Source organism: Podarcis gaigeae, assembly GCF_964106915.1.
Source record: "Podarcis gaigeae genome assembly, chromosome: 12".
Classification (NCBI taxonomy): domain Eukaryota; kingdom Metazoa; phylum Chordata; class Lepidosauria; order Squamata; family Lacertidae; genus Podarcis; species Podarcis gaigeae.
The window spans coordinates 25,044,288-25,059,051 of NC_139688.1; the positions used below are offsets into that span (position 1 = coordinate 25,044,288).

Here is a 14,764-nt window from a genome sequence, read left to right on the forward strand (position 1 = left end):
GCAATTTCCCAAATGTTTATTGAAGCAGTGAGAGGTTGCTCATCATACTGTGCTGAAAAAGCAGTTTTATTCAATTCAGAAACTTAAAAAAAACAACAGTATTGCAGCACAAGATAGTGCTATCTGAACTAGACTCCCTTTTTTTTAAAGCTCTTCTAACCCATCAAGAGAGTCAGTTTTGCATGATCTAAGACCTATATCTTCTAGCATAACCACCTTGCGCTCTTGGAAAAAACTGCAGAAAGGCACTTGAAAAGCTGTTTCTCTTTTTTTAGTTTTGCTGGTAAGGGTTCATTTCGGCACAAGGAAGATGTGCTGTTCTCTTCTTCACTCCAGTTCATCATGGTGAGAAGTTTCATTGATAACCTATTAAGACAAGTATCATAAAGCATTAGAAGGATATTTAATTGTCAATTGATCTCAGCTCCTAAAGCTTTCACAGGGAAGCTTAACTGCTGCTTGAAATATTTTCCACTTGAAGCTAGTGACTAGGAATCTTGCTCAAACACTACTATCTGGCTTGCCACATGGTCCACAGATTGTATAGGCAGCAAAGGGAAGGTGCAACTCAACAGGCTGGTGCAACACTGCGCCCACCTCCCCTCGTCCTCCCCTCTGATACCTCAAAGCATATGGAGGGACACCAGAAAGTCTTCCCAGCTTCCCACCACCTGCTCAAGATATCTACTTGGGAGCCAAGGGGGTGTGTGGAGGGGGGAGTTTAAAGCAAGGCAACTCAGCAATTTAGAGACAGCTGGCCTTCTGTCACCACATGCTTAAACCTGCCCAAGACATCCAACAAATGCAGAGCAGTCCTTGGAAGTGCTACACCACACAGCATTTGAAGCACAGCATTCAATGGAAAAATTATTCACATTGTGGAGGTTTTGAACAGAGACAGCAGCCTGAATTAAGGGCTCAGAAACCAGGGCTAGATAGGCTTGTTGATGACTTTTGGATGGAATTCTAGGCTTAACCTGGAATCCTTGTAGAATTGAGTCCCATTCATGCAGGTTTTCATGCCCCGTCACCAGTATCTATCCCTCCCACCATTCCAATGAAACAACAGCAAACGCAGGATCTAGATCCTTCACAAATTTGGAGGTAGACACTCGACTTTCATTAAGCATCCTGGGCATAAAAGGTTGACTATTTCAACGGTCTTTGTGTGTGCATGCACACAGCCAGTCCAGAAGAGAGGAAAGGTTATCCCCATAATATATTCCAATATGCTAAAGTAGTATGTTCCACACCCCTAGAAGATACGTTTAACAGCATAAATGTAAATATGTATGTATATATACAACCCCACATCTGTAATTGTTTGTAGCACTCACTTGTCCATCTCTAGTTTCAACAGTCTTGATAAGAAGTGTTCTCTTGGAGTGGGTGTCTATTGGGATAGACTCAAGGTTTGTTTCTGTAGATAAGAATAGCACAGTTAGAACTCTGTAGAGAATTCTCACTCATGTTATAAAGATACCACAGCAATGCTGATCTTGGAGCTTGGGTAATATTGCTATGCAAAACCAATGCGATATCAGGCCTTTTGAAAGCTCTCTGTTTAGGTTACCAACAAAACAATGTTTGAAAAAGCAAACAGCCAAGTCAGCCCTAAGTCAGGACCATCCACACCCACCCGCTGGCAAAAGGCAGGACCACCCAGACCCAGAAAAGGACACTTCAACAATTCTAGTCCCAGATTACACATCTGATGCAAGGTGGGCATTGCAACAAGGACTCAAGAGTGCATCAAGGGAAGTCCAGACCCTTTACATACATCAGATGCCAAAACCGAGACCTTCTATTGCCGAGTTAATGTTAGTACTATTTACATTAAAATGGTTAATACACCAAGGACGCCCAGCTACCAGATATAGATGGCAGTTGCTTACCTCTCAGGTTCAGGGAAGCAAAAGTTGGAATGGGCATTGTGATTCTGAAAAAAGAAGACAGAAGTCATATTTAGATAAGGTGGCTGAAACTTTTCAGATATGCCTGCTGAGGGTGCACCGGATGAATCTAGTACCTGCTCTCTTCTCCCTCCAGCAGTTTCCTGTAAGTGGCAATCTCAATATCAAGAGCCATCTTGACATTCAGCAGCTCTTGGTACTCGCGCAGATGGCGAGCCATTTCTTCCTTCATGTTTTGGATCTCATCCTGGAGTCGGGCAATGTTGTCTTGGTAGTTAGCAGCTTCAAGATTAAAGTTCTCCTCCATCTCACGCATCTGGCGTTCCAGGGATTCGTTCTGGAGAGATTTTACAAAAGCATACACTGAGGCTTCAAGCGATAGCATTCAGTTCATGGGTAAAATGGTGAAATCAATAGGCTGTATCCAAGCAAGTGGACCCGAGTTAATAACATCTATTAATCCAAGCAAGTGGACCCGAGTTAATAACATCTATTAATTTCAATGAGTTTATACTCCAGTAGGATTAAAGCGGAACTAAACCCAATGGCTCAATTCATCCCTGGCCATTAAGCAATGCTGCCCAGGGCTGATTCAAGTTCACATATGGAAAAACGTATTTTTTAATCCAGAAACATCTGGAAGACCACATGTCTGCCAGCCCTGGTGTAGACAATCCTGAGTGAGATACAACTGTCTGCCTCAGTGTTAAGGCAGATTTATATGTTCCCAAGTGTAAACAAGGAAGACAGAAGGCTCCTTCACTTGCTACAAGAATGTGCAGAATGGACTTAAGAGTCGTAAGATTAGATTCATTTTACCAGTGCAGAACATTTTGCAAAGACAACAGCTCAGCAGCAGATGACATGCATAACGAGGCTGTACATTCAATCACTAGAATCTCCAATTGAAAGAATTTTTAGGGTAGCTTGAGATCTTGGCCCTAGTTTTATCACCAGTTTGAGATCAGAGACAGAGGTGAACCACAGGCTTATTTTCACGTCAGGAAGCCCAGCTGGGTATAAATGCAGGGTATAAATAATAACTTGTTGTTGTTAGGGCACATGCCAACTTTATTGTTTGAAAGGTCTCTTTTGCAAACATGTAATATTTAAGTTGCGCTATTCCGAAAGAATAGCTGAGAAATGCAGACCTAAACATACTTTTCTTCTTAAAAAACTACCACCACCTGCCAAAGCCTTCCCCTCCAAGCATCATCTTTCACTTACAGTTCCTTTAAGTGCATCCACTTCACAGGTGAGACTCTGAATTTGCCTGCGGTACTCATTCGCTTCTTGTTTGGCCTGGCGCAGGGCATCATTGTTCCGGGAGGCTGCTTCAGACAGATCTGCAAACTAACAACCACACCAAGGTTAACTAGATGAACTTTTTCAAGAGCCCACCTTTTAGCTAAGACACATATTAAGGACTGGGAGAATTAAACTCTGGTACCAAAGGGCATGATTGAGGAGCAGACCTCAGCTGATTCGCACCTTACAGGACAAGTCACTTTGGGTGGGCTAGGCCTCTGCGTCATGAAGACTTACATGCTATAACCCTGTCTTTTTTAACGGGCTCGTTTCACAATTGCAACGTGACCTCCTTATATATGTGTCTGTGAGACATTTGTTTACCATGCAGAGAAGTCCCTACAGAATTCCAACTGCTTTTAACAACATAACCAAACCCATCTGCAGCTTGCCAGATGCTCCTTAGCAACAGGACACAATACTTTTTTTAAAAAACAAACCAGAATGTTACTGGCCTGCAACTATCCCTTCAAGACACATCAAGGTACAAAGACACACGATCCTGTCACAGGATTCTAGTTTTATGGGGAATTCCATATTTTTCCGTGTATAAGACTAGGGGGTTTTTAACCAAAAAATTAGGTTTAAAATTGGGGCTCGTCTTATACACAGGTAGTGCTCAGGGGTGTTTTCTTAATTTGGAGTCCCCCAAAATACACAGAAAAATACGGTATATTCTTAGAAGCATTGAACTTACAATGCTGCACCTACATTTTGTACATGTTATTAAGTGCCACTTATCAAGGAACATCAGGTACCACCCTTATTTTAAAAATTGAAAAGATGTTTTAAATTTAGAAATTCCCAAAATATAAATTAAGAAAATTTATATAACACTTATATGACAGAAAATCTCTAAGAGGTTAAACCCAAGCAACATTTTTTTAACCAAAATATAAAATAAAATCAGTGATTCTAACACAGATATAATGTGTGTGTTTTCATGGCCCACCCTATTCCTGCAACTGTATTCTGTCTTAACTGATTTTAATTCTGAATTTTGAATTGTTGTAACCCACCCTGGGACCTGCTGGTTAAGGGTAAGCAATAAATAAGAATTATAAGAAGAATTCTAATGCTGATGATAAGAAACTAAAACTGCATCCCTGGGCAGACTTGCCAAGTTCATGTGTTCACCTAATTCAGTTCCGGCACGGTTTCTGAAGTTGTGTGTTGTGTTACTTGGAGACTATGAGTTGTTTCTTAACTGTTTCTGGTATTCTCTTTGGGGCACTGGAGGTTGGGAAGAGAAGAGTGTACACCTTACGTAACCTGAGCTGAGTGTAGCTTGTAAGTGTCCCTCTCTTAAAACGAGAGTGAAATGCTCTCATTAGTAATTATGATTTATTTTTAATGGATTGCTTTTAATGGTCTCATTTTATTAAATAAGTAAGCTACCTCTCAGAATCCTTTTTGTGACAGAAAGCGTGGAACATAAATCTTCTAACATACACACAAGTTTTATTTTATTTTTAAAAGAAATCTGCAGTATACCACCATTTTGAGGCAGTGCTTTCTGTAGTATCAAGACCTACTGTAGATCCCCAATAGTCCCATGACCCTCACGTTCAGACAACTAAGATGAGCACTCTGCATCTGAATGACAAAATGTAGAACAACTGCTGAACTAAAGTCTATTTTATTTTATCCTCTAATTGAAATATAGTATATAGGGGGCGGTGATAGTCAGGCCATTTGCTTACTTTGGATTTGTACCACTCTTCAGCTTCCTGGAGGTTCTTAGCAGCAACACTTTCGTACTGTTGACGCACATCACGCAGGGCAGCAGTGAGATCAGGTTTGGCAACATCCACATCGATCTGGATATGTTGTTCCTGGATCTGGGCCTGAAGCTCACGGATTTCCTTCAAGGGAAAAAAAGATGACATTCCATACATTGAATGTTTTTACCAATGCAATTCATTTCCCCCCTAAGGAATCACATTGAAAAGCTGGTGGGAGTTCAAAAATTACCTCATCATGGAGCTTCTTCAAGAAGATAATCTCTTCTTGCAGAGATTCAACTTTGCGTTCAAGATCCAGGCGGCTCAAGGAGGCATTGTCAACATCCTGAGGGAGGAACAACAGGGGGAAAGGGTGTCAGAAACATTCATAAGCTAACTGGGAGAATGTTGTAATATGGGGCAAAAATGTCTGCAATGAACAAACTACTGTCTAAATAAGGAACGGCTTGATTTCACTTCCTTCCTTCAGCAATTGAGGTGGAGGTTTGACATTTCTCCATGGAAGATTGTCTACAGCACAGAATCTGACCAAAGCTCTCCACAGCTATATTTTTTTCTGCATGCAATTTTCCATTTTTAGAAAGTCATTGTTTCGTAACATTAATTAATGATCAACGAAGTCTAGTCAAATCTGAAACTGCAATCACTTTTTCTAGGGAGCTATCTTCAGAAAGGCTGCACAGCTTTCAGTCAAAAGAGGGGGGGGGTATAAATCTTATTGGCACCTTCAATTGTTTTATTAATTAAAAAAAATACTATTGTCATGTCATGTCTTGATCATTCCACTATCAGTAATTTCCAATAAAATTTTTGATTATAATATTTTAAGTACAGCAAGTGCACTTTATTGAATTCCCTAACTCTAATTCAGTATTTCAGTTCAACTATTTTTGGCTACTGAAAAAACTTTAAAGTTAGTATGACATACTTTTAGTTTGGCGTATGAATACCAGTTTGAAACATGCAGAATCAATATGGAGTAGCAGAAATTTTCCAGTATTTTTTCTGGAAAGCCAGCATCACTGTATCTAGGTGATGTCAACTTAGACTAAACACATTTGACCACCAGAAAAAAAGTTTAGTTTAGATAGAAGTTGTATGCAGTCCAAGATAAAATGAATCGTGTGGCAAGTTTTTGTGTGGTTAAAGTAACCTATTTACACACTAAATTCATTGCAACAGGATCAAAGGCATACAAGTACTTTAGGAACTTTAGGATATTATGTCAGAAAAGTTATTTGAAATATTAATGCACCTGAAACAAGCTACTAATGAATGCCCATGAACTTTATCATTCCATTCCATTTAGGACAGCAGGTTTGTTACACAAAAGAGATAGTTGGTGTCATTTAAGACTCCAGGCAAAGGATTAGTTGGGCTGGAGAAGGACGGCAAAATAGAGTAGGGCTCAGCCACAACAGAAAAGCAGATAATGTTTTGTTGTGTGTACTTGGCAGTAAGCAAAAGAGATTAGAGCTCATCTCAGAACCTACTTTTGTTTTCTCTGCAACTGTGCAAAGCTGCCAGTTATTTCACACAGGAACTGAGCAATGCCATTTCAGAAGTCAGATTGCATGCCTGAAAGCTCACTGCTTATCCCAGACAAGTGTGAGCCCATGGCAAGAATTCATATCCTCCTCTCAAGGCACCTGTTGCAAGTATAGCTGAAAAACGAACACGCTCGGTCCATTGAAAGCTAATGCAGATTGCTCCAGATGCACCAGGCTAGTGTTAGAAAAACAACACCTTTAGGCAAAGAGTGAAAGACTACCATTGCCAGAAGATGTTTCTGGAGTGTTGTAAGTGGTCAAGCAAACTGTTATTTATTTTACTGTTAAAAAGGGGAGATGTTCTTGTGCGATTTTCAGTCTCAGGTGCTAAAGCAGGAGTAGTCAATGTGCTCCCTTCCAGATGTTGCTGTACTCCCAACTCCATCTGGAGAGTACCACCATCTGGAGAGTACCACATTGGCTACCCCCATGCTAAAGTAACTTCGCAGGACAGGGGTATTGCAGATTTTTATCTGAGAGTCTAGGAAAGCAACACAAGCTCAGGCAGCAAAAGTATTAGCCCAGTTGTGGCTAGCACTAAAAAAAAAAAAAAAAAAAAAATCCACATGCAAGTGTAACCAGAGTGCACTCTTGCAGCTTGATTTGAGATGACAGTCTGGGCTTGAAGTATTGGGGAAGGAGTTCCTTTGAGTCCAATAAGCAACAGGTGCTGGCTCTCAGTGGAACACAATTATGGAGAAAGCAAAGAACTATGAAAGAAACTTAGAGGGCATGTTCATGTAGACTGCAGAGAAGAGAAGAGCCAGTTTTAGCTCTGGTGTTGCACCTTCAACAACCACATGGTTCACTCTGCCTGTAGAAGAACGCATGTGCAGCTGCAAGCTGGAGCACATGCCTGGCACACTGCATGGAGCTCCTTGCACACTGGGCTTTTTTCTACATGTGGAGCATGCCATTGTTGGGGGAGGTGACACAATTTGGGGGGAGGGAAAGGTAAAAGCAGAGTCCCGCTCTATGTAACTCTGCTTTACTTACTCAAGTTAACATGTGCAGAAGGCTAAGAACTCACCTGTATATATATACATATAGAGATGCATTATGTTGAAGCAGGTCACTAGCCAAGAGATGCTGGTTAGGAACAAAGCATTGCTGAGTAATGGAGAGTTGAGGTTTTATGCCTAAAGACAATGGCTGGGGTGGGCAGCCCTGGATGCTTCAGAGGTTGCAGGACCACGACTCCCATCATTGCCTGAACACTGGCTATGCTGGCTGGGGCTGATGGGAGTTGAGGAATCCTACAACAGCTGGAGAGGCCATTGGTTCCTCACCCATTTTAGAGGAATGCCCTGAGACATTTATGGAATACTAGAGGAATACAAGCTTTGCCCCCCACCCTCCAGCTTCAGGGATTTAGCATTTTCCTTCCCCATGTTTCAACCTAGGGGAACGAAGCTTATCCTTCCTAAGCTGTTTCCAGCAGGACACCCTCATCTCTTTCAAGTCTCATTTTACAGACTTCAAAGACAGTTTGCTGAACACACCCATTGTGAGATGCTATTTCATTCTGAGCCAAATTATGGGGAGGGAAGCTTGACACCACACACACACACACACACACACACACACACTTCACAGCCTTAAACCCCTATATTTGGGAGGTCACAATCAAATTTGGGATCCATAGTAAATTAAACTTGTAAAGGTATCTGGCAACTTCACTGCTGCAAAGAGTTGTGGCAGTTAGGCTATTTGGATGTGTGTGCTGGTTCTTCCATGGCCTCCATCTGTCAATCATGCACAGTAAAATGAGGAAGCAATTCTTACAAGCAGACCAGCCTGAGTATGTGAAGCTCTTATATCAAGTCAAGCTAGCCCAGTGAACTCCAGCAGAGTTGTTTTAGGCCTGCTGCCAAAGAGCTTGTCAATTGACAGTAACCTAGGACCCTTCTGTCTAGGACAAGCTATGACCCTGTCCCAAGTCAAACGCCCCCTAAATGCCTGAGCAAAGTATATTTCATTCTACCTCTCTACAACACTGGTTTCTCTCTTCCTTCCCACAAGGTGTCCTAAGCATACCTGGAGATAGCTGGGAAGGTGGAAGTGGGGAATCAGCCTAGGGGCTTCCAAAAGCTAATGCTTAGCCTAATGTTAAGGATTTTAATGATTTCACCACCCTAAGTAGTTGTGTTCCAAGTTCCTGCTTTTTCTCTTTCAAATGCCCAAGCTATACAGTGGTATTGTACCACATGTAACATCTCGCCAGCAAAATGCATGCAGCTTCCTACATGGTAAGTGTTTTACCAGATCAGATATTGTACCCAAAGGTTCACTTCATTACATCATCAGTGCATGACCATCTCTTATCATATTCTTCCATGTGCTCAAGAACGCTGGAACATCGCCAGTGTGCTTTAGGTTTACAGTATGGCAGAGATAAAAGTAAAAACAGAATAAGCTCCTAAATGTTGCATCTGCATTATGGGTCTGGGCTAAATAATCCTCAATCAACATTGCAAACACATGAGGAAAGAAGACACAACACCACTGTGCATTGTTCCCTTTATTTATAGCTCCCCCAGTCACGTGGCTCGTGTAGGATAGATCAAGAGTCCCAGCAAAGCAAGGGGAATGAGTCAAGAAGGCTCAGTATTTGGTAATCTTTTTCTGCCTGACTGGAAATCTTTGAGAATACCCACAAGACAAATGTGGTCCTAGCAATGTGCTATGTTATCCCGTAAGTCATCCTTCTTGGATTCCCCACACTCAGAGGCAGACAACCATGCAAATGGAACTATCAGGCTAAGCACAAAGGAGCTCTGAGCTACACAGAGACTGAAGCTCTCTGCAGTACTAGACATATCCAAAGAGTACCAAGACTCAGTTTAGGGTCACTCTGGGGGCTCACACCAGTTACTGTAGAAGACAACTCTGCAAGCCACATGTCTCATTCATGCTTGCGCACCCAGCTCTCTCGAATTTCACCTTCCTCTTCTTTTACTTGAAAGTCTCAAACCAAATGCACTGTCCTGCTTCAACTCTAAAGTAATTCCCAAAGGATTCAATGGGCTTAATACAAGGTTGCGTATAGAAATATGGGCTAAAGATGTTTCTTCCACAAACTGAGAATCTGGCTCAAAGGGGGGGGGGGGGATATAGTCAGCAAAGTTGCAAACATTTTTATTTTAAGTTAATTGAAAAATGCAACTTATTTCATGAATTTTGCCCAAACTCAGACTCTCACTGTCTTATGGAGATGGCTTTACTTAAAAGGATCCATTTCCATCTCACATTCTCCTTTGAAATAGAGGTTTGAAAATTAGTTATTGTATTAAAAATTGGCACACAAAGAACTTAAGGCAGAAAAGCTTCATTTTTCAAAGCAAAATGGCTAAGGTTTGAAAGGCTCCAAATGTTATTTACTTCAAATGTCCAGTGAACCAGTCTAGTGGGATGAGAAGGAATGCCTGAAGTATTAATTATTATGCAGTCCTAAATTAACATCCTTGTTGACTTTAGGTCGGTCTTCATGTCAGCAATATAATTAGTGGACAATCTTGTTCAATAATCAGTTAGAGACTGGACCAGCTGAAGTGGCCAATGCTTTAAATTATGGGTTTCTAAATATGCTTGCATCATTACACATCCAGCAAGAATGCAGCCTGCCACAAGCACCCCCAGAACACAAAGGCTCCTATTATTTCAATCTGCTGCCACCACAGTCGCTGTTAATGCCTGCATCGGCATTCCATAGTGAATCCCATAGAAACCATTAATACCTTTCAGCCAAGCGAACAGATGGCTCCCTTTCACCCTTACCAATCTGAAAAACCGATTCCACAGAGCTTCTCTGGGTAACAGGCTAGACGTTGATAAAACAGAAACAATTCTTGGCTATGTGCTTGTAAGTGCCTCTGCTAAATTCAAGCACAGCTCAAAAAGCTGGACACAGCTGGTGTTAACATAGTGCCTGAAAGCATGACCAGCAAGTTTAGTTAAAAAGTTTCTCCGCCACAAACTTACTACTTGGCCTTTGGCAATATGCTATCCTTTCATCTTCAGCATCTGAATGCAACAATGCTGTTATATGACAATGTGTCTAGATCAAGGTTAGCCAATATTGGTGCCATCTAGATGTTGTTAGACTACAACTCCCATCAGTCCCAGCCAACATGGCCAATGGTTGGGGGAAATTGGTTTAGGTCAACATCATCATGGTGGCTACCCCAGTATAGATCTTCATAGTTACTAGTCATCATGGCTAGATGAAAACTCCAGGAACAGAGGCGGTGTGCATCAGACTATAAGTTGCTGGGGAGCAACCAAGGTAGCCAGCTTCCCAGAGGAATCCCATTAGCCACTGTGCAAAAGCAGAAAACTGGTCTAGACTGACCTTTGGGTTTGATTGAGCTGGGCTCTTATGATCTTAACATTTCAATACTGCTAAAAAATGCAGAAATACTGTTTCGTATGAGTCAAAACACAAGGGAAGTGAAAGAACTACTTGAATTTGTACCGAAGAACCAGAACACTCCCATTATCCATTTTCAACCACCAGGTGGCTTTCCATTCCACTTTTTTCTTGTAAGCGTTTAAGCACTAGAATTTAACAAACACTTAAAAACTTTAATGGGGGTGGGGGTGGTGGGATGTATGAAATTACAAACCTGTCTGAAAGATTGCAGGTTGTTCTCAGCTTCTTCCCTCTGAAGCATCTCATCTTGAAGTCTGGAAAAATTAAAGGACCCATTCAAAGAAATGAAAAAAGCTGACCAAGTGAAGGTCAGATTTGATGGACAGTCAGCCACACCCATGAGGGAAAGAAGCAAAAGGGGGAAGAGTGTGGGAGGGGGAGGTCTTCCACACAAAAGCACCCCATGCCTCCATTTGTGTGGCTCCGTTTTCATTACAGTGTGACCAGACTTGGAGCAGAACTCTTGCAGAAGCAGCAGCGTTAAATCCAACAATAAACATAAGACCAGCAAAAGGGGGGGAAGGATACCCCGCTTATTCAACTAGCTGAGTGGGAGGGAGAGCTGACCTGCAATTGTGGATTGTTTGCCTAATACATTTTGTTAAAACTGGAGGTTTGCAGCAGCTCCCCAAACCATAAATTCAAACTTAGCCCTGATCTAGACCTTATAATTCTAATAGCAATGTGGCAAATTACCAGGCACTTGTAACCATGCAACTTCAGAAAGTACCAGCATAAACTGATTCAACAACGGGCAGAGTAATAGTGCAATCCAATCTATGCAACTTTACACAGAAATAAGTCTGAGGAATTGCAGGCTAGCACCACAATCCTCTACAAGTTTACTCAGAAGAAATTCCCACCCAGTGCAATGGGCCTTGCTTCTAGCAAAAAAATGCAAATTGAAGCCAAAGTAAAGTCTATTGAAATGGGTGGGGCTAGCAGCCCAATTCTATGCACACTTACATGGGAGTAAACCACACCTCTCAATGTTTATTTGCAAGTAATTCCCCTTTAATGGAATCACCCTGCTAAAGCATCAGAGTAAAACAAGAATGGAACTTCATCCCTTCTTTGTGCTGCAGAGTGTGAATAACGGGACCCACCACACTGCAGATCCCTAAGACAAAGGCGCTTGCCCAGCTGCCTCTTCAGTGCCTCCGGCCAGCTCAGGCTCAGCTGTGGAAAAGTTTTCTGAACTTTTTCACATGACGAGTCCTTCATGCTATTCACAAAGTGAATGTGATCATTCTGAATCAGCCCACGTGACTGAATTCACAAGCTTTCTGAATCAAAGGAATGAATGAACGCTCAGACTTTTATATTTGCTTAGCGCTGGTGCGACAACTTCATTCCTAAGGGGAGAGGAATGGATGGAGACAGACAGAACGAGGGCTGTAACCTGAATGGGGAAGTGTTAACCATCCAATCAATCAATCAATCAGTCAGTCAGTCAATCAGTCAGTCAGTCAATCTCCTGGCTGCATTCGCACAAATTTGCAGGCATTTTGAAACGAGAAGCACATTTCCTTTGTTTGCAAAGGATGCGCGCGCGCCATCACAGACGGAACCACTACTCGGAGAGCAGGAAGTCTGCCAGGGCAAGCCGCTACTCAAACCCCAAGTCCCATTGGGGCCAATGTAGTTTACTCGCCCAGCCCAGCCCTCGCCTCGGACCCCCCCCCCCGCCCCGTCCAGGGGACCCGCGCCTTACTTTTCCCGCAGGCGCATGATGTCTTCGGCCAGGTTGTCGCGGTCCACCTCCACGCGGGCCTTGTCATTGGTGAGCTGGTCCACCTGCCGGCGCAGCTCGCGCATCTCCTCCTCGTAGAGGTCGCCCAGGCGGGACGTGCCTTTGCCCTTGAGCTGCTCGAGCTCGGCCAGCAGGATCTTGTTCTGCTGCTCGAGGAAGCGCACCTTGTCGATGTAGTTGGCGAAGCGGTCGTTGAGCTCCTGCAGCTCGGCTTTCTCGTTGGTGCGGTTGGCCTTGAACTCCGTGTTGATGGCGTCGGCCAGAGAGAAGTCCACGCCGCCATCGACGCCCAGCATCCGCATCGGCGGCAGGCTGCTCCGCAGGCGCACGGCCTTGGAGGCGTAAAGCCCGCCGCCGCCGGGCGCCGACGACACCAGGCGGACGCTGCTGGGCCGGGCGCTGCCCAGCGAGTAGCGGCTCGACGACGTCACGTAGCGGCTGCTGCTCGAAGAGCTGGGCCGCCCGCCCGCCCCGCCGAACATGCGGCGGTAGGAACTCCGGCTGCTGCTGGTGGTACTCATGGTTGTAATCCCAGAAGAGGAAGGTGGGCAATCCCGGGGAGAGAGCGCGAGAGAGCAGCGCCGTCGAGCAGCGGGAGGAAGAGGCGCGGGAGAGCGGCCGAGCGGGCTCCGCGCGCCTCTTATACGCCAGTCACGCCCTCCCGCCCCGTCCAACAAAAGCCAAGCCCCGCCCCGAGCGGCAGCCAACCGCTGCCCCACGGGGTCCCCCGGGACGGGCGGGGCGAGGTTGGTCCCCCACAATCCCGGCCCATCTCTGATTGCAAAAGCAAGAAAAGCTTCCTGCTCAAAGGGAGGGGATGATTAATAGGGGAGAAAAGCCACGACGGGGGGGGGGGAGGGAGGCGGTGCCCACCCCCTGGCCTTGCAATCTCCTGATTTGTGGCTGCGCAGGGTGCAGGAGGGAGGAGGGGAGAGAGAAAAAAAAGGATGGAAAGGACGGGGGCTGAGAACGCGGGGGGGGGGGGAGACACCGCAACAAGGGGGGTGGAGAAGTTGGAGGGATCTCAACGAGAAACAGATGTGGGGAGGTTGAAGGCGAGACGTGGAGATCGGAGCCTGTGGAAAGTGGAAGGAACTGGCTGTAGGATGAATACCGTGGGGGCGGGATGGGGAACCGTCTCGTCCCTTTTTCCTCGCGCAGAGGTTTTGAGAAGCGAGGAAAACGAATCCGAAGGGAGGGGGGTGCTGGGCTGGGTGGCGAAGGAGTTCCCCTTTGCTGTGGGGAGTCCCCGCGTGTCGAGGCGCCTCCAGCCCGAGGAGAAGGAGCCTCTTTGCCTCGCGAGCAGAAGCGAGCCGGGTTTCCTCGGGACAGGCGCTTGCAGAGACACAAGAGGCTGAGCGCGTCATTATCAATCCCTTCCACATGGCACCAGCCGGGACCCTATCTGAGGCGCCGGGGCCGTTATTTAGCTGGTTTCTCTCTCTCTCTTTTCCTTAAAAAAAGCAAAAACAAAAAAACTTTCGCAGCGGTTGGGCTGCATTTTCTGGTCAGTGCTTTTCCTGCACGATCGGAGACGCATCCGAAAAGGGAAGGACGTTTAAGTTTGCAAGTTCCCTTTAAAGCTATGCGCCAGACTCGGCACCCACGCAGCCTATTTTCCCTGGAGCAAACTCCGCTGAACTCGGTGGGACTTGCTTCTGAGTAACAGCTGCTAATGGCAAAAATCGGTGCGGGGAAGGTGTGCCCCCCCCAGATGATGATGGGTGCCTATCCAGTCCAGCCAGTGGGATGAGGATGGGAGTGGGCGTGAGCTTTGAACCCTGCAGGAAAGACTACCTTTCCCCTCACCCCCCAGCCAACCTAGTCATAACAGCCCTGTGCTTGTTTTACTCAGAAGTAAGCCCCAGGGGACTTAATGAAACATAAGAAAATATCTGATGGATCTTTCCAAAGGTCCACATAGGGCAGTGTCCTGTTTTATGTAGCAGCAAACCAGTTGCATTTTAAGAAGCCTGAAGAAGGGCAAGCACAGCAATAGCTCTCTCCTGCTTCTCCTCCCATCAGTTGACACACTGTATCTGAACCTAACTATTCTGTATAAC

General features: G+C 44.7%; 1 protein-coding gene across 1 annotated transcript; it reads right to left on the reverse strand.

Annotated features, from left to right (window-relative positions):
* Positions 1–13,610, reverse strand: VIM (vimentin). The gene is made up of 9 exons (XM_083705057.1): positions 12,663–13,610; positions 11,142–11,202; positions 5,196–5,291; positions 4,925–5,086; positions 3,141–3,266; positions 2,030–2,250; positions 1,896–1,939; positions 1,338–1,420; positions 1–366 (listed from the first exon to the last, which is right to left on the reverse strand). The coding sequence occupies exons 1-9, from the start codon at positions 13,220–13,222 to the stop codon at positions 328–330; spliced, it is 1,392 nt and encodes a 463-aa protein (XP_083561183.1). The 5' UTR covers positions 13,223–13,610; the 3' UTR covers positions 1–327.
* Positions 13,611–14,764: the final 1,154 nt, after the last annotated feature.